General features: G+C 48.1%; 1 protein-coding gene across 9 annotated transcripts in view; it reads right to left on the reverse strand.

Moving 5' to 3' along the window:
• CABIN1 (calcineurin binding protein 1) overlaps nt 1-25,348 on the reverse strand; it is a 153,993-nt gene that overhangs the window by 95,386 nt on the left and 33,259 nt on the right. For all 9 annotated transcript variants that reach the window (XM_058690975.1, XM_058690977.1, XM_058690976.1 and 6 more), the window contains 12 exons: nt 24,240-24,376; nt 23,486-23,703; nt 21,885-21,963; nt 21,115-21,302; nt 20,137-20,289; nt 18,427-18,621; nt 14,369-14,611; nt 12,905-13,061; nt 8,414-8,529; nt 2,822-2,983; nt 1,851-2,057; nt 1,485-1,630 (listed from right to left, as the gene is read on the reverse strand). In XM_058690975.1, the coding sequence (XP_058546958.1) occupies nt 1,485-1,630; nt 1,851-2,057; nt 2,822-2,983; nt 8,414-8,529; nt 12,905-13,061; nt 14,369-14,611; nt 18,427-18,621; nt 20,137-20,289; nt 21,115-21,302; nt 21,885-21,963; nt 23,486-23,703; nt 24,240-24,376 (2,001 nt within the window). The remainder of the gene's footprint in view (nt 1-1,484; nt 1,631-1,850; nt 2,058-2,821; nt 2,984-8,413; nt 8,530-12,904; nt 13,062-14,368; nt 14,612-18,426; nt 18,622-20,136; nt 20,290-21,114; nt 21,303-21,884; nt 21,964-23,485; nt 23,704-24,239; nt 24,377-25,348) is intronic.

The raw sequence follows: 25,348 nt of genomic DNA on the forward strand, positions 1-25,348 counted from the left end.
CACCCAGCTGTCTGCCATGGGCTTCACCTGTGTCTAGCAGGCTCTGAAAGTGTAAAGAAAAGGCGAGCATCCAAACTTCCATCTTAGCCAGCACAGAAGATGAGACTGAGCCCAAGTCTTCCCTGACACCTGCTCGTGAGGGCCAGAATGAAGGAGGGTCAGGACTAGGCCACCAAGTTCCTCCTGGCCCTGGGGCCAGTCCTCACAGGGCACCCCACCTCTACGGCACGGCTGCCAGCAGGCCAAGCCTGACAGATTGACACCCTCTGAACCGGTGCACGTACAAGTTGGAAGGAGGCCCAAATGAGCTGTCACGAACCTTGTCTTGTAACCCAAAGGGCTGCTGGGTGCGAGGTGTCACGCCAGGGTCTCACCTCTCCACGGGCAGGCTGGTCTTATCACCCTCACTTTTCAGACATGGAGGCAGCAGGGCAAAGGAGGTGACTCCTCACTGCCTAGAACAGGAGCACTCAGCCAGCCTGAGCGTGGATCTCCCCTACCAAACTGGTCCACAGTGACCCCAGAGAGGACATCCAGGGCCACCAATACATGGCTCCCTGCCTGAAGGAAAACATACGCTGAGCAACAAGGGGGCTGGGAGAACCTCTCCCACAAGCTACAGAAGTTGTGTAAACTGGTTTCTCTACCTAGATCCCTGCCCCTCTCCCCCAGGCCAGGTGGGTCCTGACAAGATGGAGCTCTGCGTTTTCCCCTGAGGATGGGCAGCCTCTGCGGCCTGGCCCCTGAATACTTTACCTACAGATACTACTCTGGACCTTCAGATACAAAGCTTACCTCGACCCAAGGCTTACCTCCTAGGTGTGGAGGCCATGAGAAAATGTTCCCTCTCAATCAAATGAATCAGACTTTATGAGCTTAGCAGAGCCCTTTCAGGATGAACAGGCCAACCATTACAATTTAAGAAAAAGCCACCCGGGCTCAGCGGGAAGAAAGCATGAGCCTCACATACAATAGGCTCTCCTACTTTTACTGTCATGACAATTGCTACTGCCAACACTTGCATCAGAGCAAGGAAAGAGAACTCCTAGCTTAAGTATTTCTATTACCTTCCCCTTTCCCCAAAATAAGGAAACAACCATTAGCTAAAGACACATAGTACACATCAGCCCATTTCCCAGGGCCAGAAGCCAGGAAAGGAGGCAGCACTGAACCAGGAGGATGGAACCAGATGGCACCCCGTTGCCCTGCTGGCCTGGATCCAGATGGAAACCTCATACCTTCTCTGAGGCCAGTGCTCATCCCAGGTATCTTCTGGAAGGAAGACTTCTCCACTGCTCCTCTTTTTATGAAGAACCTGTCTCTTGCCTTTCCTAATAACTGCAGAGTGCTAATCATACTTTCTCATTCCTTTTCCCCTGATCTCTTTGCTATGGCAGAGAAACCCCAACCTGGCCCAGGAAAGGGTTTGCTGAGCTGGGGTCACCCCAACCCTCCCTGCTTGGCCGTATGCCCAGGTCACTGACCTGTTGGGGCAGATGCAGATGTCATGCATGTAGAACTTGATAGCCTTAGACTGCTCCTTGTTTTTGAAATGGTAATCAGCCAGGAGGTAGTAGAGCTCATTCACCACCGGAGGGGAGGGGTCGGCCCCTTCTGGAAGGCAGGGCACCTGGCAGGCGAGGGAGCAGGATAAGGGGAGATGGAGTCAGGGTCTCAGATGTGACCAGTAACGCTGCAAACCCAGGACCATTCACATTAGCACAGGACAGACACTAGGCTTCTCATGGACCTGACTTCTGGTACAGAGCAAGGAAAGCAGACAAGGTGCAGAAGCAGCAGTGCCGGAGGGAAAAATGATGGGACACAGCTCCACCATGCTCAGTTCCTACCTCGGCCGAGGTGCCCTCAATGTAGGCAGAGACTTTGTCCAGGTTCAGGGCCGGCCTTTCTGTGCGGGGCACAATGGTGGCGATCCTCTTCAGAAGGTTGGCCAAGTCAGCAGACACAGTGCTGGTCTTGTAGCTGTCAAATTCAGGAAGGGTCTTGGGCTTAAAATACTCAAACATAAACAGAGCGTCCTCCCATATAAGGTCCACCTTGAGAAAAGACAGAAAGCAGATCATAGTACAGTCAGGGTAAAGCAGAAAGGGAAAGGTTCTTCCATGGAAATAATACAGACAAGGTTACAATATGTTAGAGTGTAGAAAAAGTCCCATATACTTTTAAAACTCTGCATACTCACTCTAATTCCGAAACCCAAATGTCTGAAGAGCAGAAAAATGAACTGGCATAAGCCCAGCCTTTACAAAGACAAATGTTGGAAACTGAGGGCCACACTCTGTTGAGTCCACATGGCTGAGCCAGAGGGTAGGTTCAATCACGAGTGGGCACTGTGGCCAGGCCACTGACCCTCTCCTTGAGCCTCAGCTGCCCCACTGCTTGCTCTGGACCAGGGTGGGTCTGCATTCTACATGGGACCACAGTGGGGGCCCTGCCCAAGGAGCTTACATTCAGGGAATGGAATTGGTAAGAATAAATGACAGTACTGACAAGCCATGAGTGCTTGAAACCCAAACAACAAAAACAAATGAAAACCTCTAAGGAATTATTCATATTATCCGACTGGAAAAGGAAATCCTTTGAAAATTGCCATGCTGCACTTTTGAATGATTGGTCAACATTTACGAAGCTAGTTTTTGCAAGGAAAACCCTTTTCCTATGATCAGACTACATCTGACCATGCTCTCATTCTCCTGGTGCAACTAACCACAAGAGGTATGTGTCTGATGTCCTCCAGGAGTGCTCACGCCCCTGCTTCTCTGAGCCCCACTCCCCTGGGCAGGGGCGGGGACACCCTCACCTGCTGGGCTGAGTGCTCCTCCAGGTACCTGGCCTTGCTCTTCTTGCTAGGGAAGCTGTACAGGCAGTAGAAGCACTGTTCCAAGGCGGTCTCCAGCTCCTCCTTGTAGGGGTGCGTGTCTTCAGAGGTGGATGCAGCAAGTTCCTTCTGGAGAACGCGTACCTGTGGTAGGCAGGAAGAGACGCCTGAGGAGAAGGCCCATAGCTTCCCTGGCACAGTGGGACCCCAGGGAGACCACCATTCTATCAAGTCTGTTAACCTGAGGAGGCCGCGTCTCTTGGGCCTGTTTCCTAAAAGGGCCTGTTACCCCCACAGGAGCCGTTCTGGGCCCAGATCTGACAAGTGACCAGAAGGGCGTGCTTGCCAAACTGCCTTCCTTCTAGCGCATCCAGTCAGTATCTACCAGCTGCTAGGAGATATTATATGCCCTCTGGTAAGTTCTCTACCCACTTATTTGGCCATTCATTTGCTCCCCAAATATTTACCAAGCACCTCGTTATGTTAGGCACGATGTGACACAGTCTCTGCTTTTAAGAAGCTCAGATGGAGGGGCAGTAAATTAAACAGGTGGTTATAATGCAAATGGTAAATCCCATTAGGACTGAGGGAGTCTCTCTCAGACAAAACATCAATAAGGATTCCAGAGGATGTAAACAACACAGTCAACAAGTGATGCATCTATGAAGATTAGATTCAATGGCTATTGTTATGCCCAACTGTTACCAGATACACATTCTTTTCAAGCATCCATGAGTTTTCCAAAACTAGACAAAAAGCACATCTCAACAAATACTAAAGACAAAATATAATACACATCACATCCTCAGAACATAAGTCAGTAAAATGAGAAATCAGTACATAAAGGTAGCAAATACCACAGGTCAAAATATGGCATGCAGCTAAAAATGTACTTGGGGAAAACTTATAACCTTCAGCACTTGTACAAAAAAGAGTGAACACTGCCACTGAGTGGCCATCTAAACACAGCGTAGTTTCAGGTTGATAAGCACATGGCTTTTCCCATAGGCTTCACACATAAACTTATATCTTATATCTTATATAAAAGGAAGAAGTTACTTGAAGGGCACTTTATACACCAGGTCATTCAAACAATTCACCAAATGTCTTTTCACATAAGCTTTTATATGTAAGTTTGTAAACACATCTTAATGCTAGGAAGATGTCACTGAATGACCTTATACCTGATGTTAACCCCATGGCTTTTCCCAATGCTTCTGCACTTAATTTAGAAACATTAATACCTTAATGATAGCAAGATGTGAAAAAAAAAAAAAAGAGTGAACACTGAAATAAGCTTTCACCGCAATAAGTGAGAAAAAGCACAAAGTAAATCCAAAGAAATGATACAGATGTATGTATGTTTATTTCCGTATTTTTAGATTGTGCTATACACTATATAGTTGCATGGGTTTTTAAACTTTACATATAAAATATCATCTAATACATAACCCTTTGCACGTTGCTCTTATTCATTTCACTGAGCTATACTCACATTGATACAAATAAATCTGGTTCATTCATTTGCACTGCTCTAAGCAGTTAAACTAATTAAAATGAATGAATGGACTGGACTTATTTGTATCAATGTGAATATAGCTCAGTGAACTGAAATGAATCTTACCGTACGGGGATATCAAAATTTCAAACTTTTTAGTATGGAAAATTCCAAACATATATTAAACTAGAAATGATAGTATAGTGAGCCCACATATGGAGCACTGATTAATAAGTCTGATTACTAAGCACTGATTACTAATAAGCACTGATTACTAAGTCTGTGCACAGCCAGTCCCTCACCCAACTGTCCCCAACCCACCCCACATCATTTGGAAACAAATCTTAGACATTACATCACTTTGTCTGTAAATATTTGTTACCATATTTTTTTTTTTTACCTTTTCTAATGATAGCATTAAGGGTGTTTATCCTTTTTTGTATATGTGTTATAAACAGCATTATGGTTAACATCCACCAACATGCTATTCTTTATATGCATGTGAAAGTTTCTTTTTCTTTAGTGTGGATTCCTATAAAAGGAATTACCAGGTCACAGGGTTTGCACATTTGCAACTTTAAAAACTGTATTTTCAAATTGTTTGCCAAAATAGTTGAACTAATTAATTCTATACTTAAAAAAAAATTTTTTTTTATGTTTATTTTTTTGACAGAGAGAGACAAAGTGTGAGCAGGAGAGGGGCAGAAAGAGAGGGAGACACAGAATCTGAAGCAGGCTCCAGGCTCTGAGACGTCAGCACAGAGCCTGATGCTGGGCCCGAACTCATAAACTGCAAGACCATGACCTGAGCCGAAGTCTGACACTGAACCAACTGAACCACCCAAGCGCCCCACTAATTTTATACTTCTGATGGCAGGATGGAAATTCCTACACAGCCCCATCGGCCCTAGGTACCACAGACAAATGTTGATGACTGTCTGAAAGGACAAAATGGTATTCCATTGCTTCTAATTCCTTTTTAATAAAGAATTTATGGTTGTTAGTGAGGTTGAGTGTCTTTTCATGTTTACTGGCCTTTAAGGTTTCCTCTCTAGTGATCTGTTCATATAATTTCCTCATTTTTCTCTTGGACTCTTTTCTTTTTCTATGGATTTGTGGAGTTTTTTAAATACCCTGAATTCCAGTCTTTTGTCTGATATGTATGTTTCACCAGTTTCACACACACGTGTGTGTCTGTGTGTGTGTGTGTAGTTCTATCACTATGCTATTTTATGTGGAACTTTGTGTATAGTGTTTGTTTTACAGAATTTTAAAATTTTAATGTCAGATTTATTAGTCCTTTCCTTTATGGTTTATGGGGGTGAGGGAAGGACGGTAAGGAAGAGTATACTATCCTTCCTGTAACTTTTTATTTCTATTAGAAGACAGGATTGAAGCAAATACAGCAGATGGTTAATGTGTACACAATCTGGGTGGTAGTACCAGGACACAGTGTAACAGGGACAGTCTGGAAGTTAGTAAAGGCTCTATAGAAAAGGGGCCATTTGAGTTGAGTGTGGATGAATGGATAAGAATTCAGCAACCTGAATATAACATATGAAAAGAAATACTAACTCAAGAAAAGATGAGATCCAAGAGGATTTCTCCCTCAGAGAATACTTCCACTCTATCCAAGAAGAAAAAAATCCACACAAAAGATCTCCCCAGGTCAGTCACAAAGCACTCCCAAGACACAATCCTTTATCTGAAGACCACTAACCTGGGGCAATGGGAAGAGCCAGCAATAAAGTATTCACCTTCGAAACCGCCACAGCACCCAGAATGGTGAATGCTCAGCAACCATTTGTAGATCAATGAATGAATAACTTTATGTTTGTTCATTTATTTATTCAAGAAACATCAACTGGACAGTAATCTATGTCAGCCACTGCTCAGGGCCCTAGAGATGCTTCAGGCAGCAAGACTAAAAAGGTCTCTGATCTCAGGAACACACCAGCTAGCAGAGAGGCACGTGACACAGAAACAAATAGCAGGGCTGCTCAGCAGTCATGAGGACAGAGTGGCAGGACCAGGGAAGACCTCTTTTAGAAGGTGTCCTCTGAGCTGAGACCAACATGGCAGGAAGGAAAGGGCAAGCCAGACATGTAGACCCCGGGGCAGAGTATGACAAACAGAGGGCATGAGGTGGTCAGGACCTGAGCAGAGAGAGAGAGCACTCAATAAGCAGAGGCCGAGTCCACAAAAGTGAAGTTGCTGCAGGAGCTGGAAGAAAGTAAAGGCTAGGCCTCGGGTAGGAAAATCAGGAGCTATGAAATGAAACATGGCGGTACTCCTATCACGTCCACTCCCTCAGATTCACTTAGCAGATCCTGGCAGCTAGAATTCATACTCTGCCAAAAAAGATGTAGACTAAGGAAAACCCAGAGTATGGTCATCCCATCATCGCCCCTGCTGCCTACCCAAGAGGCACCTCAGCACCACTTCTGCCGGGTACCAGCTTGCAAAGGGGCTGACTCATTCTTGACTCTCCCCCAAGCAGCGTAAGGGAAACTGCTTTGTAGAGGTGACCCTGTGGAAGTAGAACAGTGACCCCACACTCTCTCATTGGGAGAGGGAAGGCAGAAAAAGGAAGTTGCCAATTCCTGAGCAGCAATACAGTCTAAGCTTGGCACAATTCTTCCAAAAATGGTCCTGAAGTGTGGCGCTGACCAGGGTGAGCACCCGGGAGGCCCTCAGAACTCACAGGGTAGAGCAGACACTCAGGCATCTACAGCTGGGGCTCCTGCCAAGTCTCCACCTCCTCAGCACAAGTGGTCTGCAAACTGTCAAGCCCTACACACACATTAGCTCTATACGTATTCTCAGTCTCGTTCATTCATTCAATCCATTACTTATTAAACACCTACTATGGGCTACATATGCTGTGTGCTAAGGTACTGGGATCCAGCAGTGAACAAAAGTAACAAAAATCCCTACCTTCAGGGAAGTTACATTTTAATGGAGAAGAGACGCACAATAAACATAACAGATAAATAAATTATATGGCATGCTAGAAGATGGTATGAGCCATGGGGAAAGCACAGGACAGAGGAGGAAGACCAGGACTGGGGAGGCAGGAGCTGCACTTGTAGAGAGGATATGCTCACTGAAAAGGTATACGGCAGAGGTCAGCAAACCTTCTCCTGAAGGGCTATGTAGTAAATATTTTAGGTTTCACATACCACACGGACTTTATCAGAGCTCCTCATCCCTGCCCCTGTATTGCCAAAGCAGCCATAGTTAACATGTAAATGAATGGTTGTGGCTATGTTCCACTAAAACATTTATTAATAGACACTGCTGGGAGCCTGGCTGACTCAGTTGGTTAAGCGTCCGACTTTGGCTCAGGTCATGATCTCGCAGTTCGTGAGTTAGAGCCTCGTGTCGGACTCTGCACTGACAGCTCAGAGCCTGGAGCCTGCTTCAGATTCCGTGCCTCACTCTCTCTCTCTGCCCCTCCCCAGCTTGTGCTCTCTCTCTCTCAAAAATAAAGACATTAAAGAAAAAAAAATTTTTTTAAACAGACACTGCAGGCTGGGTTAGGTGCCCCTCTCATGCTCTGTAACCTGTCTGCGCTGCTTGGCCTCACACTCAGCAGTGAGGTTTGGGGACAGGAATCATGCTGCTTATCCCCAGTAAGCCCAGTCAATCACAGCTGCTAGTAAGAGACAGCTATCTGTACTCACTAAATACTTATTTACTAAATAGCTATTGATTCAGCAACTACTACCTTTCGTGAGTGGTGCTGGGCAAACAGGATTCATTGGAAGGTGGTAGTGAATGCAGTTATTGCTTCTAAATTACTATGAAGGGCCTGGCCCTATGCCTGACACACACAAAACAGATGCAGTCACGATTAGTGGTTCTAAATCCACTTGTAGGTCAAGGCCAGGTCCAGAAGCCGTGAACCTCAGGTGCATAAGGGAACCAAGTTCAGACTTTCTGGCAACTCTGAGTAGTCACATATGAATCAAAGAAGAGCAGTGGGCCCCAGTACAGAGGGAGGCCAAGCAAGCCTCAGGACACCAAACCATCCCTCCCGCCCCACCAGCCCTGGCCAAGAGGGCAACGCTTACATAGAATCGCAGCAGAGCCCCATCGGAATTGCAGCACCAGGACCTTCTCCCCAAATACTCGTGGGCAGTGTTGAGCAGCATGAGGGAGGATGGGAGCATGGGCGTCTCAGCCATCACTAGGGAAAGACCAGACCGTCAGAATTAGCGTGGGGACACTTGTGGGACTTGCAAAGCTCAGTCTCTCCTTTGTGGGCTTTTCTGTCTTTACCAAAGTGGCCACAGATTTTTCTTTCTTTCATTTTTTATCTTTTTGTCCTCTTAAGTAAGTTAATGACTTGATTGGCTTTACAAAAGCAATACATACTTTTCAAAAATCAATTCAGGAGCACCTGAGTGGCTCAGTGAGTCAAGCATCCAACTCTTGACTTCAGCTGAGATCATGATCTCGGTTCATGAGATAGAGCCTCGTGTGGGGCTCCACCTTGGGATTCTCTATCTCCCTCTCTCTCTCTGCCCCTGACCTGCTCACATACTCTCTCTCTCAGAATAAATAAATACACTTAAAAAGAAATCCAAATCATACAAGAAGACATAAGGAATGCCTTATCCACCTCCAAATAAACACGCTGATGTTCAGTGAACATCCCTGGAAGCAGCTTTCTGGGCATATAGGAAACATTTTGAAAGAGAGAGAGAAATAACTTTTAATAATGAAACCCGGGGCGCCTGGGTGGCTCAGTCGGTTAAGCGTCCAACTTCGGCTCAGGTCATGATCTCACAGTTCGTGGGTTCGTGCCTCACATCGGGCTCTGTTCTGACAGCTCAGAGCCTGGAGCCCGTTTCAGATTCTGTGTCTCCTCTCTCTCTCTGCCCCTCTCTGTTCATGTTCTGTCTCTGTCTCAAAAATAAAAAGTAAACAGTAAAAAAAATTTTTAAAAAATAAAAATAATGAAACGCATACTATATATACCATTTCTTAACTTCAAGATTCTTATTCTAAGGTCTTTTGGAATATTACAGATGAAAAAAAGAATGACTACCTTTCAGTTAAGTGTAGGTTCACCACTAGAATGATTACTAGCTCCTTAAAGATCCTTCAGTGCTTCTGAAACTCTGGACTATAACCCACTAGTGGGCTTGTAACTAGCATTTTTAAAGAGGATTAAGGATAGAACACAAAACAGAAAATACCAGTGCATCTCACGCCCAGTAGAATAAGAATTCTTTCATGAAATTTATGTCATACTTTTTACTATTGGCCAGTCCCTGTCAAAAAGGTATGAAAGGCATGGATTTAAAAATAAAAAGGGGCACCTGAGTGGCTCAGTCAGTTGAGTGTCCAACTCTTGATTTCAGCTGGGGTCATGATCCCATGGTCATGAGATGGAGCCCTGTGTCAGGCTCAGCATGGAGCCTGCTTAAGATATTCTCCCCCACCCTGCCCCACCCTGCTCTCCACACCACCCCTTTGCCCCCTGCTCCTCTCCCCAGCTTGTGTGCTCTTTAAAATAAATATATAAATAAATAATTTTTAAAAATAGAGGCGCCTGGGTGGCTCAGTCAGTTAAACATTCAACTCTTGGTTTCTGCTCAAGTCATGATCTCATGCTGATTGGTGAGTTCAAGTCCCATATCAGGCTCCATGCGGAGGCTGCTTGGGATTCTATCTCCCATTCTCTGCCCCTCCCCCACTTTCTCTTTCTCTCTTAAAATAAATAGACTTAAAAAAATTTTTTAATAAAAAACATAACTCAGAAAATCATGAGGAAACTAAACTATGCTAATTTTTTATGGATCTTTTAGCTTCCATTTTCAACAGCATCAAATGATTCTATTATACAAGATGGGAGATAGCCTTGTAACACTTCCTCCTTTCTCCTCATCTCCCAATTTTGTTGTGCATATTATTTGTAGCACTTCAGGTTTGCAACATTGACACTCTGTTCTGCAACCATAATTAGCATAACTGCTTTCTCTCAATTCCAAGTTTAAATGGATTTGGTGCTCATCTCAAATCCTTGCCTGTGGCTTTTCCACTCCTGACGAATTTCATTCTGACTCATGTTGGTTTACTGACTTCATCCTCCAGTGACATCTTTAAAAGCACCCACAGGAGCTGGAATCCTGATTTATAAATGTCTGTTCCTACTATTAATTACAAACAACCTGGCTAGATGTCCTAGATCGTACCATCGTTCCTTGACAACCATGTAGACTTTTAGACATCACCTCAACTGCTCTGAATGCAGCTAGGGAGAAATCTGAAATGAGTCTCATGTTTTACCTGTGAAGATAAATCATTTTTTCAATTTAGAAATCTAAAAAATACTTATTTATTTTTATTTATTTATTTATTTATTTATTTGTTTATTTATTTTTGAGAGAAAGAGCAAGTGAGCGAGCATGTGCTTGCACAGGAGCAGGGGTGGAGCAGAGGGAGAAAGAGAATCTTAAGCAGGCTCCGTGCCCAGCATGGAGCCCAGTGTGGGACTCAATCCCATGACCCTGGGATCATGACCTCAGCAGAAATCAAGAGTTGGACACTCAACCGACGGAGCCACCTAGGTACCCCTAAAAAATCTTTATTCTTCAAGTAGGATGTATCTTGTGGCGTTACCAATTTTTCATGGTACATGCTGAACAATGAATCTGCAAGCTCAATTTTTTTTTACAGAGAAATGTTCCCATATTTGACAGTGGGTTGACTGCTTATCCTATTTCACTGCTGGGGTCTTTCCTTTAGGAGCACTACCTATCCTCACACTGGACAACCTGTTTCCCATATCCATCCTCTTCTCGGTAATGCTGTTAGCTCTGACCTGCATCCATTGGTTTCCGTTCTAGCCATGCTCATTCTGCTCCTTGCTGTCTGGTTTGTTAGTTGTAACAGTGAGACTTGGTTTATAATGTTTTCCCTTAGTTTTGCAATTTTCCTTTTTGTTTCATTCTGCTTATGAGCTCAGATTTTTTAATAAATTATTTCTTGTGCAAATTGTTACAGGGTCCCTGCCTTTGTTCCTCAATGTAAGTTTTCTTCCTGACTGAGTTCGTGTGTTTCTTTTTTTGTCCCCCACACAGGGTGGGGGACAGGCTACGCTATGTCAGCACAGTGGCCATGTCATTTCTTTCTACCCTGCTCATGGTTAGGGCACTTCCTCCACACTACATAAGTAGCTCTAATATATCACCAATGAATTTTCTGGGGCACTCTCCCAAATATAAGCTCAATTTGCCCTTTCCTTAAAACCATAATTTTAAAGCAGGTGTTGCTCTCAATTCACTTGTCTGTAACCTATGTCTACAGAGACAGAAGAAGGGAGATCATAGGGCTAGTGCTGCACACAATCCTTGCCAGAGAGCCTGGACTTTGTTCTCTCTCGGAGATCCCCTTTAAGGTACGCCTGGCTGCCCAGCAAGAGGAGTGCAGTCAGCAGACAACCCCCAACCGCCAGCTCCTTCAGGGTCTGCTACAGCTGCAGAGATGCACCCCACCCAAGGTCACGGGCTTCCTGCAGGAGTCCATGTACAGTGATTGAGCAAAATGGGAGAACAGGGCTCCCGGGTGGCTCAGTCGGTTAAGTGTCCGTCTTCAGCTCAGGTCATGATCTCACAGTCCATGAGTTCAAGCCCCGTGTTAGGCTCTGTGCTGACAGCTCAGAACCTGGAGCCTACTTCGGATTCTGATTCTGTGTCTCCCTCTCTCTCTGCCCTGCCCCTGCTTGCACTGTCACTGTCTCTGTCTCTCTCTCTGTCTCTCTCTCTCTCAAAAATAAATAATAAACATTAAAAAAAATTTTTTTTAAAGAATGATGGGGTATCTTTGTTTAAAAGGTCATTTAGCTGTTATGGTTATTTCTTCGATTCACCACATTTCCTACCACTGCATTGACCTGGCTCAAGTGCCATCTCCATAAAGAGTCCTGGGCTCTCTCTCCAGCTTCTCATTCACAATTACTCATTTGTCACCCTCATGTGCCAGACACTGATTTGGCAAATGATAGCTTTATTATTTCATTTTGTCCTCAGAACAACCCTCTGAGATAGGTACCATTATTCCCAGCATATACGTGGGGAATAGAGGCTGAGAGGTTGTATGACTTGACCAAGGTCACGCAGCCAAGATGTGATAGTTGGGATTTGGACCTGTGCTCACTCCATACTACCCTCCAGCTGTGCACATTGCTGCCCTGACTGGCTCACGCCAGCAGGGGCCAGGGGGCGTGGTGATTAAGTGCAAAGGCTAGCGCATGGCTACCCATCTCATAGGGCTATTTTGGGGATTAAAGGAATTAGCAAGTTTGAGACTGCCTGGAGCAGTGTCCGTGCTCCTTGTAAGCACTCCCCACACTGTCACTCTATTACCACCTGCACCAGACATGAAATACCACACACCCACTGCCTCTCGACCCCACTGTGCAATGAGCTCCCCGAAGAAGCCTCTGCTTCTGTCCAGGCCCCACACAAAATCCTACTGACTGAGCCCCAAGCCCACTCACAGCATCTGGATAGGACTGTCAGGGCCCACCTCCACCCAGAACCATTTCCTGCCACCTTCATCCGTTGGGTTCTGAAGCTGTTGCTGGTGACACAGGGAGTGGAAGGTGTCCTCTTCCTGCCAGATGATTCGATGCAGGATGATCCAGGGCAGCACTGAGGAGACATGGGGCTCCTTGGGCTCCTCTTGGACGGCCATGCTGCAGTCAATGACCTGGGAGAGGGAGAACAGGGGTGTCACAGTAGGGCCAGCTCTCCCTCCAACCCTCTGGGGTGACCCCTCAGGGCAGAGGCGGGGACATGACTAGAAAGCACTCCAGCACTCCAGTCATCAGAGTCCCAGGGTGCCCAACAACAGTGGTAAGCCCAGGCATCAGAGGAGCCCGCTCCGGCAGTCCTCCCTATGCCACATGCAGTTCCTGAGGCCCTCTGCACCTATTGTGTGCCAGGACCCATGCCAGATGTGAGGGTTACAGAGGTGAGCAGGGCACGGGGGAGGTGACAGCCTGGGGGGAAGAGAACCACAGACAAGCCACTCAAGAGTTAAGAATCAGTATAGTCGCTGTAATTAAAGCAAATGAGGGCCACAGTGGGGTCGCAGAGGAAGGGTAGGGACAGACAGAGGAGAACCTTGATGTTTCCAGGTGAGTGGTTGTGGTGGAACCAATACTGAAGAGGGCAGGAACTAGGGGTACAGGACAGGCATGCAGGCAGAGGCCCAGAGACAGACAAGGAAGTAGATGAGTGGAGAGGAGGCCAGGCAGGTTCAGACACCTTGGGTGATGGGCAACCAGGGGGAACATGAAGGGTTGGAGGGAGGGAGGAGCACACTGGTATTTCCATGTCAGAAAGGTGCCTCTGTGGCAGGGTGGTGGCTGCACCAGGAGTGTAGAGGGGCGGGGAGCACGCTCCCATAGTTCAAATAAGAGACTCTGCCTGGGTTAAGGCAGAGCGCTACAGATGCAGAGGAGAAACAAAGGATGGGGACGTTACGGACACGGATTTGGCAAGACCTGCGCTGATGGCCTGAAGAGCTGTTGTCCGGAAAGAGCCAAGGGTGGCTTCAGGAAAGTTTCCTGCTACGAAGCCCACCTGGACGATGCGGAGTACTGGGACCACCCCTTGGCTAGGAGAGCCAGGACAACGTGGGGTGGTGGAGAGCCCCGGCAGGGAGACAGAGGGCCTGGGTTCCAGCCCCAGCTCTACCTCCTGCTGACCACACACAGGTCAGGGCCTCCTGCTCTGACCCCGCTTCTGTCACTCAGGGATGGGTGGTCTGGAAGAACCCTGTGATGCCAAGTGCTCAGCAAGCTGCAACCCCCAGACGCGAGCAGTCCCAGGAAGGTGTGTGGCCAGTGCACAGCCACCCACTACCTGAGGTGCCCGCTTCCTGCAGCCAGAGTAGCCAAGGCGCCCCTCTGGGGTCCCTAGCTTGCAGTGAAAGCCAGTGAGCTACGAAGGGGCAATTCCGAGAACCACACCTGCTGGTGCAGGGCAGCTCACGAAGGAGTGGGAGATTACCTGGATGAGGTTGTTGGTGAGCCGGGTGAGGCCAGTGGAGGACGATGATTCCTTCAGGATGCTGCCACTGCTGTCAGCTGAGAGTGCCTGCTCGATGCCCAGCAGTAGCTGGGTCACCGTGGCCACCCACTCCTCCTTGGCTGAGGACTCACTCGCATTCACCATCTGCTGGACGGCCTCGTGCAGAGCCACGTCGGAGCACTCAAAACACTGCCGGTGGTCCTTCAACCGGAGCAAGGAGTCCTGAGCACAGGGAGGGGCGAGGAGGAGGGCGTGCCGTGAGAGGACTGTGATGGCGCTCTCCACGCCTGGTCCTCAGGACTGAGGGGCAGTACAAAAAAAGGGGAAGCGGAGGCCTTCCACGGGCCTTGAGGCATCTGTGAGATCACATGGCGATCTACGTGCAATCACGGCATGGCGTGTGCCAGCCAGCGTGCTTTCAGAAAGGTGCTTGACCTCTGCACCTCAGTTGCCTCATTTATGAAGCTGGGACACGGAGGCCAGAGTGGGCAAACTGCCTAGGTGAGACTGAGGGACTCCACCACCTCTGTCAGCTCTCACCCCAAGCCACTGTGCCCCAGGCCACCCAGTCATGCGCTCATCCAGTGCCACGGCGCTCAGGGGTCTCAGCAGGGGAGGGGTCTCAGCAGACTGTCGGGGAGGGACTCTCTCTGCGGAAGAGGACCTGAGCCAAGGTCACAGCAGAGGCAACTAGCCAGGCAGCACTGAGGTCATCATTCTAAGAGTCCCCATCTCCCCCCCCCCAACAGGTACCCTCGTGGAAGAAGGTGAGTGGGAGCATGAAATGAGCTGTTGTACCTAGCACACTCAGCACCGTGTCCTGGCACATGGAACTCTCAGAACACCACACTATTTTAAAATCCCCTCTTTGGGAGCCATCATCTTTTGTGAAGCTCCCTTTCCTTTTGCTCTAGAACATAACCCATTTAAGCACCTCAGTCTGAGCCACTTTCATCATCATGCTGCTATGTGAGGAAACTCGGCCTGGCTGTGAATTTGCAGATCTGGCAGGCGGCCTGTTAGACCAGCAGGAAGCACCTGCCAACCGGTGCCCCCTCAGGCTCTGACCTCGCTGCAGCTGAGGGCTGGCAACAGCTCCACGCGACACAGCTCTGAGGTAACGCAGACAGGGGTGGGGCAGAAATGCCCAAAACCGCCTTTGGGATGTGCTGCAGTATCTGAACATAAATCAAAACCACCCCCAATTTAAAAGCCCTAATTGCCAGGAAAATGGGGCCTGTGTTTCTTTAGAGAAAGCCAGCACTCTTTAGCAGGAGGCCAGAGGTATGAAGGAGCCTATGGGGTGCAGACATGGAACCCAAAGGCTGACCCTTCCTGATCAAACACCAAACACCTGAGGGACAGGGGCTTATTTTGTAGCAGGATAAAGACTGTGGACCTGAAAGTGCAGCCAGCATTGCCATGAAAGTCAGGGACAAGACAAGGACCCGTCAGCAGTGCTCTAATGTGACATAATGCCCAGGGCTCAAACTTAGAAAGAGCTAAAAAGCACAAGAATAACTGCCAACAAGTGAGGAGACCAAATTACCGTTGACTGTGGGCAATATGATCATCTACCCGAAAAAAACAGAAACTATCAGAAATAATGGGAATGAAGCACAGTGGCTAGATTTAAAATAAGCATGCAAAAAATCAGTTGGGTTCCTATAAACCAGAAATGCACAGTTGGAAAACATAATGACCAAAAAAAAGACCCTGCTCAAAATCACAACCAAAAATATCAAGAACTTAGAATCAATTCAACCTGAAGAAACTACATGATTATATCAAAGACCATAAAAGGCAGCTTGCCCAAATAGGGAGGAAGACCCATCATACAGCTAGAGGGGAGGATTCAGGCCCTCCCTCCCCTACATACACCGTATGAAAGCTAGATGAAGCAAAATAAACATGAAACATTAACACCACTAGAAGAAAACAAAGGCAAACAGACTTTTAATCTATTTGTTGACATGCTTCTTGTCTGTCTCCCTTCTAAAATATAGGTTCTGTCAAGCGGGCCTTCTCCCCTGTCCAGTGCCAGACACGCTGTAGGAACTCAATCCATGTGTGTAGAATGAGTGGATAAATATTCTTCCAGTCTTGAAAAGGCTATCTAAGCATAATAAACAAAATCATAAATGTTTGCAAATATCAAAAGATTTGACAACACAAAATTCACAACTTTTAAAAAGGCCACAATATAAAAGCAAACTGGCATGGGGCGCCTGGGTGGCTCAGTTGGTTGAGCGTCCAACTCATGATTTTGGCTCAGGTCATGATCCCAGGGTTGTGGGATCAAGACCCACATCGCACTCCATGCTGAGTATGGAGCCTGCTTAAGATTCTCTCCCCCGCCCCGCTCTGTCCCTCTCCCCTCTTGTGCTCACTCTCTCACTTTAAAATAAAAAAATAAATAATAAATAAATAAAAGGAGACTGGGAAAAAAAATATTTCTGACATTTGATGAAAAAAAGATTAGTATCTTTAAAATATAAAAAGCACTCCAAATCAATAAGAAAACACACCCCCTCTGTAAGAAATTGAGGAAAAAACAAGAGTCACTTAATTCTCAAAAACCAGGTACTTCGACAGCACTTGGCCCAGGCCTTACCACAGCCCTCTCAGTACTGCTCAGTGCCCATCCAACCCAACAATGGAGCACCCTGCCACACCCAAGAGTTCTGGACGACAGGAGCAAGCTGATATCTGAATCACTGGGGCCTTCTTATCAGACACACCGAGGGCTAGCCTCTCCCCCCTCTTTCTCCCCACCTAATGGCATCCCTGGCACACCCAGACATCCCTCCCACATGCAGTCATGCTGGACACTCCTCCACTCCACCCCCCAAGCCTGCCATGGTACCTGAAGTCAGACAAATCTCATTCCCTGATCTCAGCATGAACCAGCCTGAGCCTACTCTGCCAGGAGCTAGAACCTCCCTTTCCTCCCTCCCAATGTCCCTCCCTCTCTCCCTCCTCCCTCCCTTCCTTCTTTCCTTCTTAGAATCAACTGTTTCCTCTCCTTTCACCACGATGGAGATGCCACCGTTTGCTCTTATAGTCATAGCTCTTAACTATTTCCCAGTTCAAGAAAGTTAATTGAAATGTCTCAAACAATATGAACAAAAAGCCTGGAAGAAGATTGGGCTCTCTTTCCAAATTGGAGCGGAAGGACCCAATAAGATGATAAATATAACATGATTAGTGTGTGACCCAGAGATGGGATGCCAGGCCACCCAACACCATTAAGCACATCATGTTTATCACCTTCCACGTTTATCATCCAACCCCATGCTTCCCAAAGATGGCAGCACTGATGAGAGTCGGCACCCGTACGGTGCTTGCTACATGCCAGGCATGGTGCCAACACACACTAACTTGTATAAACCCTACAGCAGGTCTCTGAGGGATGAACGATGATCATCTCCATTCTAGAGATGAAGAACCAAGGCACAGAGAGACTGAGAAACTGCCCGGTGCCCAGCAGATCCTGATGCCCAGCGAGCTCTCAGTAAGAGTTTACCTCCTAAAGAAGGGAGGCATGGAGGGAGCCGAGAGGGTGCATGGCTTCAAAACACCACTGTGGTGTTCTTTTTCCTCAAGCACACGATCGTACATGGGTATTTATTTGATCTTGATTACATCGTAGGGTTTGTCCATTTTAACAACTACTCAAAGCTCAATTTCAAAGGTAATATAGAAAGACAGGCAGATGAACAAATGGGTGAATGGATGGGTGACATCCTGACTTTTCTGCCTTCCTCCTCTGCCAGGCAGACGTTCTGATTCAAGTGTAGGCTCATTTTGAGCCACACAGAACCCTGGAACCTGCACTCCTAGGTTCCAGCTTTCCGCCAGTCTTGACCATATCTTCCAACTAGCATCTTCCTGGATGCCAGTTAGCAGTTTTTACTCCTACTATTTTCTTCTAGATTCGTGTTCTTGAAAGCCACCTCAAAGCCTTCAGAGAATAAACTCATAACCAAGCAAAGAAGGTATGAGGTCAGAGTGAGGGGAACTGTGGCCACACACACCTGCAGCAGCAGCAGCTGGGCTGGTCTCTCTGGAATGGAAGTCATAAACTCCAGGTGTTTGGCTCGGTCAAATCCACTGGTACACAAGGTTGGGCGGAGCAGATGCACAACGGCTTTGTAGTCACCAGCCTCGTACAGCCGCTGAATCTCCTCCAGGGACTGGCACCGCTCCAGCGACTTCAGGTTCTTATCAATCTGGAAAAAGCCCAGAATGCTGCCCGATGACAAACCTCTCACACTCTCTGAATCTGGCCAGTGTCTGCATTTACCAGATCCAGATGAGGAGTACAAAAGTAGACTTCCCGTCAATACATCAGCATTTATATAAAACAAATGCTTTACAAAAAGTACTTCTACAGGGGCGCCTGGGTGGCTCAGTCGGTTAAGTGTCCGACTTCAGCTTGGGTCATGATCTCACGGTTCGTGAGTTCAAGCCCCGCGTCACACTCTGTGCTAACAGCTTGGCACCTAGAGCCTGCTTTGGATTCTGTGTCTCCCTCTCTCTCTGATCCTCCCCTTACTCGCGCTCTGTCTCTCTGTTGCTCTCAAAAATAAACATTAAAACAAAAAAATTTTTTAAAGTACTTCTATTAAGGTCAAAGCATTCAATTCTTTAAAAAAGAAACCTAGGGGGGCGCCTGGGTGGCTCAGTCAGTTGAGCGTCTGACTTCAGCTCAGGTCATGATCTCACAGCTTGTGAGTTCAAGCCTCACATTGGGCTCTGTGCTGACAGCTCGGAGCCTGGAGCCTGGAGCCTGCTTTGGATTCTGTCTGTCTGTCTGTCTGTCTGTCTGTCTCTCTCTCTCTCTCTCCCCCTTCCCCACTCACACTCTGTCTCTCTCTCTCAAAAAAAATAAACATTAAAAAGATTTTTTTAAAGAAAAATAAATAAATAATAAAGAAACATAGCAGAGGCACCTGGGTGGCTCAGTTGGTTAAGCATCTGACTCTTGGTTTGGGCTCAATCAGGTCATGATTTCACAGTTCATGAGTACAAGCCCCGCGTCAAGCTTTGCACTGACAGTGTGGACCCTGCTTCAGATTCTCTCTCTCCCTCTCTCTCTGCTCCTCCCTTGCTTGCTCTCTCTCTCTCTCTCAAAAATAAATAAGTAAACTTAAAAAAAATTGCAAAACATGGGGTGCCTGGCTGGTGCAGTCAGAGGAGCATGTGACTCTTGATCTCAGGGTCATGAGTTCAAGCCCCATGTTGGGTATAGAGATTACTTAAATAAATACACTTAAAAAAAACTCTGCAAGACTCTGAAGGCCACTTTGAGCTGATGTGGACATGTCACAGCCATGGAACTGTGCTGAGGATTGAGGCTGCACAGTGATAACAGGATCAGAACCCAGCACAGCCTAGCATACATGGCTCTGCTGACCCAGCCCCACAGCCAGACCAGCACCATTCTACAGTTTCCCTCTAATTCCTCTGGGGTTGCTGCAACACACGGCCCAGGGAGCTGAGCAATGATCACTCCAGATCTTGCCGGTGAATGCCTCCTTGCCCCCTGCCACCTGGAAAACCTTTCTCTCCCTTTCCCAGTGCACTAGAGTGCCTCTCCCAGGCCCCTTCACCCTCTCCTGGGAGGAAGGAGCCCTGTTCAGCACGTGGGCTGCTCTCCTGCTCCACAGGGACGTGGAATAAATAAATCACCGACAAGAATAAATCTTTGGCCAAGAAAACACCATTAAGTAACTCCCACTCACCTCCTCCAGGGAAACGACAGAGTCATTGTAAAGGTTGGGCAGGCGGATGACGAGGTCTCTTTGCTCAGCCCCTGCCTCAGCCTGGATGGCAGTGGAGCTCTGGAGCATTTCTGTGCAGATGTCATAGTTCTCCAGGGCCTGCTCCATGTCTCCCTGGTCAAAGGAAATGCAGTCAAGGGACAGGGGCAGAAAGAGGGAAACTCACTGTGCCATTCCAGGTACCTTACCTTCCTGATCCCACTAGACTGTAGGCACCACGAGGGCAGCTTTGTCCACTTACTGCTATACCGTCTTAAAAGGGGCCTGGCACACAGCCGGGGCTCAACAAATATTTGTTGGATGAATGACCAAATGACTGAATAATTCATACCACAATTCTAAGGAAAGGTATCATTAACTCCCATGGTGCAGATGAGAACACTGAGGACACTTGAAGAAGGCTGAGTGTCTTGTTCAAGATCATGAACAGATAAATGGCAGAGCCAGGATTAGAACCTAAGCTTATCTAATTCCAGAACCAACTATGACAATCTTATTCATTCTACCACAGTGTACTGGGTGCCACCAGGTATATCCTGGCCATCCAGACCAGGCTCTGAGGAGAAGCCTTCTGAGAATTCACACAAGACAGGTGGTTTCCCCTTCTAGAAAGCTCTGCATCCATTTGTGCATTCATTCAGCCTCTCTCAGAAAAACACAGGCAAAGGGTTCAAGACCGCAAGGCAATCCTGAGTGAGGGGGGTCTACAGGGGGCACAGGAGATTCCTTCCAGAGCTCTGTGGTTGTGCTCATATGCTGTACAGACTGGGGGCCATGCTGGGGTATCTGAGATCTGAAAATTCCCCACATCCCACTTCCTCACTCTGAGCCCAGTGTCAGGCAGGTGCCGCATGTGCACATACACACGAATCCTCAACACCATGTCTAGCTCTCCTCCCTCCCTGTTGGGTGCCAGGGAATGCCAACTGCAGAACCAACCTGCAATGCCAGGAACCGAGCCTTCAACCAATAAACGCGGACCACAAACTCCAGCCAGCCATCCTCAAATAGGTCCCGCTGGGATGAGGCAAATGATAGCTGCAGGAGGTCACCCAGGAAGTGGGTTCCTGGGAAATCAGGCCCAAACCTGCCATTCACCACACCAGCGGGGCAGCTCCGAGGAGACACTGAAAACCATTCAGGCCAGAACAAGTCAGCTTCATGTGTACGGTCCAAACACCCTTCTCCTCCCTAGAGGTTGCCCTCAGCTCTCGCCATACTTGCTTTAGTGCCTTGGAGTGCCCTGAGCCCCTTGGAGCCTTACAGCCTCTCAAGTGGCAAGGATCAGAGAAGTCAGAGAATCAGAGAGATGCAGAGACTCCAAGGGCCCTCATTTTACATACTGAACTTTGTTCGCTGGGTAGTGGTTTAAAAGTCAGAATGACCCACATCATCCAGGAAAATTATTGGGACACATAAATTATCAAGTGATAACCTGAGAAATCTGATCCTATTTTCTTTAATCCTGAATAGAAAAAAAGCAGGCAGGTGGCTTCCTCTGGGAGCTCAGCTACTGCTAACTATTTCTTGAGTGTCCATGGGGCTTCTCTGGGACTCTGGATTTTCCCTGCCCAACAAGCCAACCCAGGAAATGTGCCCACTGAAAACTAAGTCTGAATTCCATGACTCAGCTTCCCCACTCCCATTACCTCCTGGTTGCTGAAGGTTCAGAAAATTACTCCTACCACAGAACACAGAATGCCTCCTACCTGCAGAGCTTCTGCCCTTGGTCAGCAGCCACTGGTCCAGCTGGAGCTCCATGCAGGACAGAGACATCAGCATCATATCCTGCAGGACAGGTACCGGAAGGTCAGGAACGGAGTTACAGAGTTATTAAACAGTGATGGATGGGATGAAATGAAACTAAAATTTACTTTGATAAATTGATAAAGTAAACCTACTTTCCTTCTATAATCAGTGGCTACTTGCCAGGACATAAAAAGAGGCACATGGATCCTCCTTGGAAGGAGCTAGAGACCTGTCTTCAGTCCTAAGGGACTGCCCAATGGAAGAGGTATCTCTGCACCTACCAGGCCAGATGTTGCATCCATACTACAGCACTTAAGCCTTAAAAGTGGCTGGGTCAAGGGGCACATGGATGGCTCAGTCAGTTAAGCATCTGACTTAGGCTCAGGTCATGACCTCGTGGTTCGTGGGTTTGAGCCCTACGTTGGGCTCTATGCTGACAGCTCACAGCCTGGAGCCTCCTTCAGATTTTGTGTCTCCCTCTCTCTCTGATCCCTCCCCTAGTCGTACTCTCTTTCTCTCTCAAAAATAAAAAATAAATATTAAAAAAAATTTTTTTTTTAAAGTGACTGGGTCAGGCCAGAGTACATAAGGAAACTGAGGTCCAGGGATAAGGAGGTACCTGCCAAGCAGGCACAGCAGAGAAACAATCAACCTGGTTTGTCGGGAAACCAAAGCCTCACCTCCTCCAGCCACTCCAAACTGCCCCTGGGGGACAGACTTAATGAGCAGCAGCTGCCAGGACACAGTCCCTGAGCTGTCCCAGTACCTCCACACTGCCCTAAGGACCTGTCAACCCCGAGCTCCTCCACTTTCTGTGCCCCCAGCCAGAAAGACCACCCAGATGGGCCCTAAAGCTGCCAGTACACCCCTCCTGGCACCCAGCCTTCCTCCTATAACAGGAGAAGGGCACCAGAGCATCCAGTATTCCCTTGAGCCTCAGGAAGCACCGAGTGGAGGAGCCTGGACTGCAGAGTGCAGTCAGCTGGTAGGCTGGACACAGGTTAGCCCCCTACCACCAGTGGCCCCCACCACTTCCCTAAGCAACCTATTTAGCCTCTGCATTTCTATTTTCTCACCTGCTAAACAAAACGCTAATAGTCCCTGGCACCTGGAACACAGCCAAACGTTCCATTTCTGCCCACTCTCTCCACTGGCTCCCCTCCATCTCCACCACTCCACCACCAGCCCTGGTACCTGAGCCAGACCTAGAAGCATCCTCTCCCTGACAATCTCATTCCCTCACCTCCACCTGCAGCTCATCCCGTCAGCTCTACCTACAGAACCCTCCACCCCAGTGCCACCACAGTCACTCACCTGGCAACAGCCTTCTAATGGCCCTGTGCCCACTCTCAGCCCCAAGTACAGCCTCCACTCAGCCTCCAGGGATCTCTCTAGACACAAACCAGGTCCCATGACTCTCCAGGGGCCCAGGTCCCAGTCCCAGACCCACAAATGGAGGTAGCTCAACATGACAGTAACTCCATACCCACGGAAGGTCCCTGTGCCCATGCCCTGGTCCCAGTCTGACAATAGCCCTCAAGAGGCCCCCGGCCCACCTGACCTTGATGTGCTTGTTGCTGCAGTCCCTCAGCAGAGGGTTGGGCAGGCTGGTGCTGTGCCTTCTCCAGCTGTGATAGATGCTGAGCACAACCTCCGCCAGGCCCGGCGGCCACCTCAGCAGGAACTTATGGCCCATGCCCTTCAGGTAGCGCATCATCAGCTCCAGAATGCCCCCATTGGTCAGGTTTTCCAGTAGGAATGCATGCACATCCTGCTTCTCTGCCCAGGGAGGGAGAAACAACTGACTTGAATGAAGGACCTTCTATGCCAGGGTCTCCCATTTTCTTTGGGAGATGACAGGCAGGGGCGGGACAGGGTAGGGGCAGAGGCAGGAGAGCACCTATGTCCTCCTACACAGTGGTGCCGAGGCCAGGCTGCTGGGCCCCAATCCTGGCTCCGGCCCTCACCAGGTATGAGCAAGCTTCTCTGAACCTCCAGGTCTCAGGTAGGTATTGAAGGGCCAACCTCCATGCGCTACCTTACAACATGCACTCAACAGGTGTGTCATGTGCATTTGACTTGCAAAGCCATACCCCTGGCTTCAGCCTGAAGCACGTGTCCTTCAGGGAACACAGTCAAGTATGAGCCCAGACATTTCAGCAGACCTCCCAGCTGACCACGGAGCTCAGGCACAAGACAAATCCAGGCAAACCCTGGACCATACTTTATCCCAGAACCATTTTCCCAGTACAAAACCTAAGCAGGCTATACAGAATAATGGGAGGAAGAATTCCCACAAGTTACTCAATTCTTACCAGACTCCATGAACGTAGCTGAGTCGAACGACAGTCTATGAGGTCCAATGTTCGGGAAGCTTTGCAGTTTGGCTTCTGACTGGACTTCATAGGTATTAAAGGGATCATCTTCTTCCTCCGGGTCCAGCTTTCTTAGCCTGCATGGAACACACCAAAATCACAAAAGTGATACCATACCACACATTCTGAAACAAGCACGCGAATTCTTCCAAAGAGAGAAACTAAAACTGAGCAAGAGGGAAGATGCTAATGAGCGAGTTGCGGGATCCAAAATCCAGGCCTCCGGGAGGCTTTGCCTCTTTCTAGGCCTTTGTGAGCTGGTATCTAGTCTATACCCTCACTCATTCATTCATCCCACCAATAGGATTTGTTGATTCCTGATCAACTGGTGACCAGGCATGTGCCAGACACTGAAATTCAGCTGTTAGTGTGGCAAACCCTGCCCACAGTAAACTTGCCTTCTGATGGGAGAGACAGACAATATACAGAAACACAAAGACAAAGAGCCCACCTGAGGACCAACCACCAGAGAGTGCTTAAGACAGAGTCACAGGGGACCTCCTTTAGGGAGCTGAGTCAGGATGATCTCTCGGAGGGGGTAATGTCTATGTGGACAATGGAAGAGAAGGGACTGGCTGTGCAAAGCAGCAGGACAGATACAGAGGCACAGGCCAGAAGAACACCAGGTGTACATTCTAAGACCTGAGGGGAGCCCGGCTAGCAAGGATAAAGTGGGTGAGTGGTGTATGAGGGCACAGAAGACCCTTCTGAGCTTGGTCCCTCGATGGCTCCTCACAAAGCCGTGGGCCTGGGGAGGACCATTCTTTCAGCACCTCCCAACGACCATGTTTTGGCCTTCCTTGTAGCTTCCCCTCAACCAAACAACCCTGAAGCATAAACACATAAAATAGGGCAGTCTTCAATCACTTCGTTCATTCATTGCACACGCACCCCCATAGTGGCTACTGCAGGCAAATTGTCACGTTGTTCTTGCCTGACCATTTGAAGAAGCAGACATGGAAACCTACAATCAAAATAAAGATAAAGAAGCCACAAACCATTCCACATAGGAATGGCGCAAGAATGGAGGGCAAGAATGGCGCATGGCT

The sequence above is a fragment of the Neofelis nebulosa genome, chromosome 11 (assembly GCF_028018385.1).
Source record: "Neofelis nebulosa isolate mNeoNeb1 chromosome 11, mNeoNeb1.pri, whole genome shotgun sequence".
In the NCBI taxonomy this organism is placed as follows: Eukaryota; Metazoa; Chordata; class Mammalia; order Carnivora; family Felidae; genus Neofelis; species Neofelis nebulosa.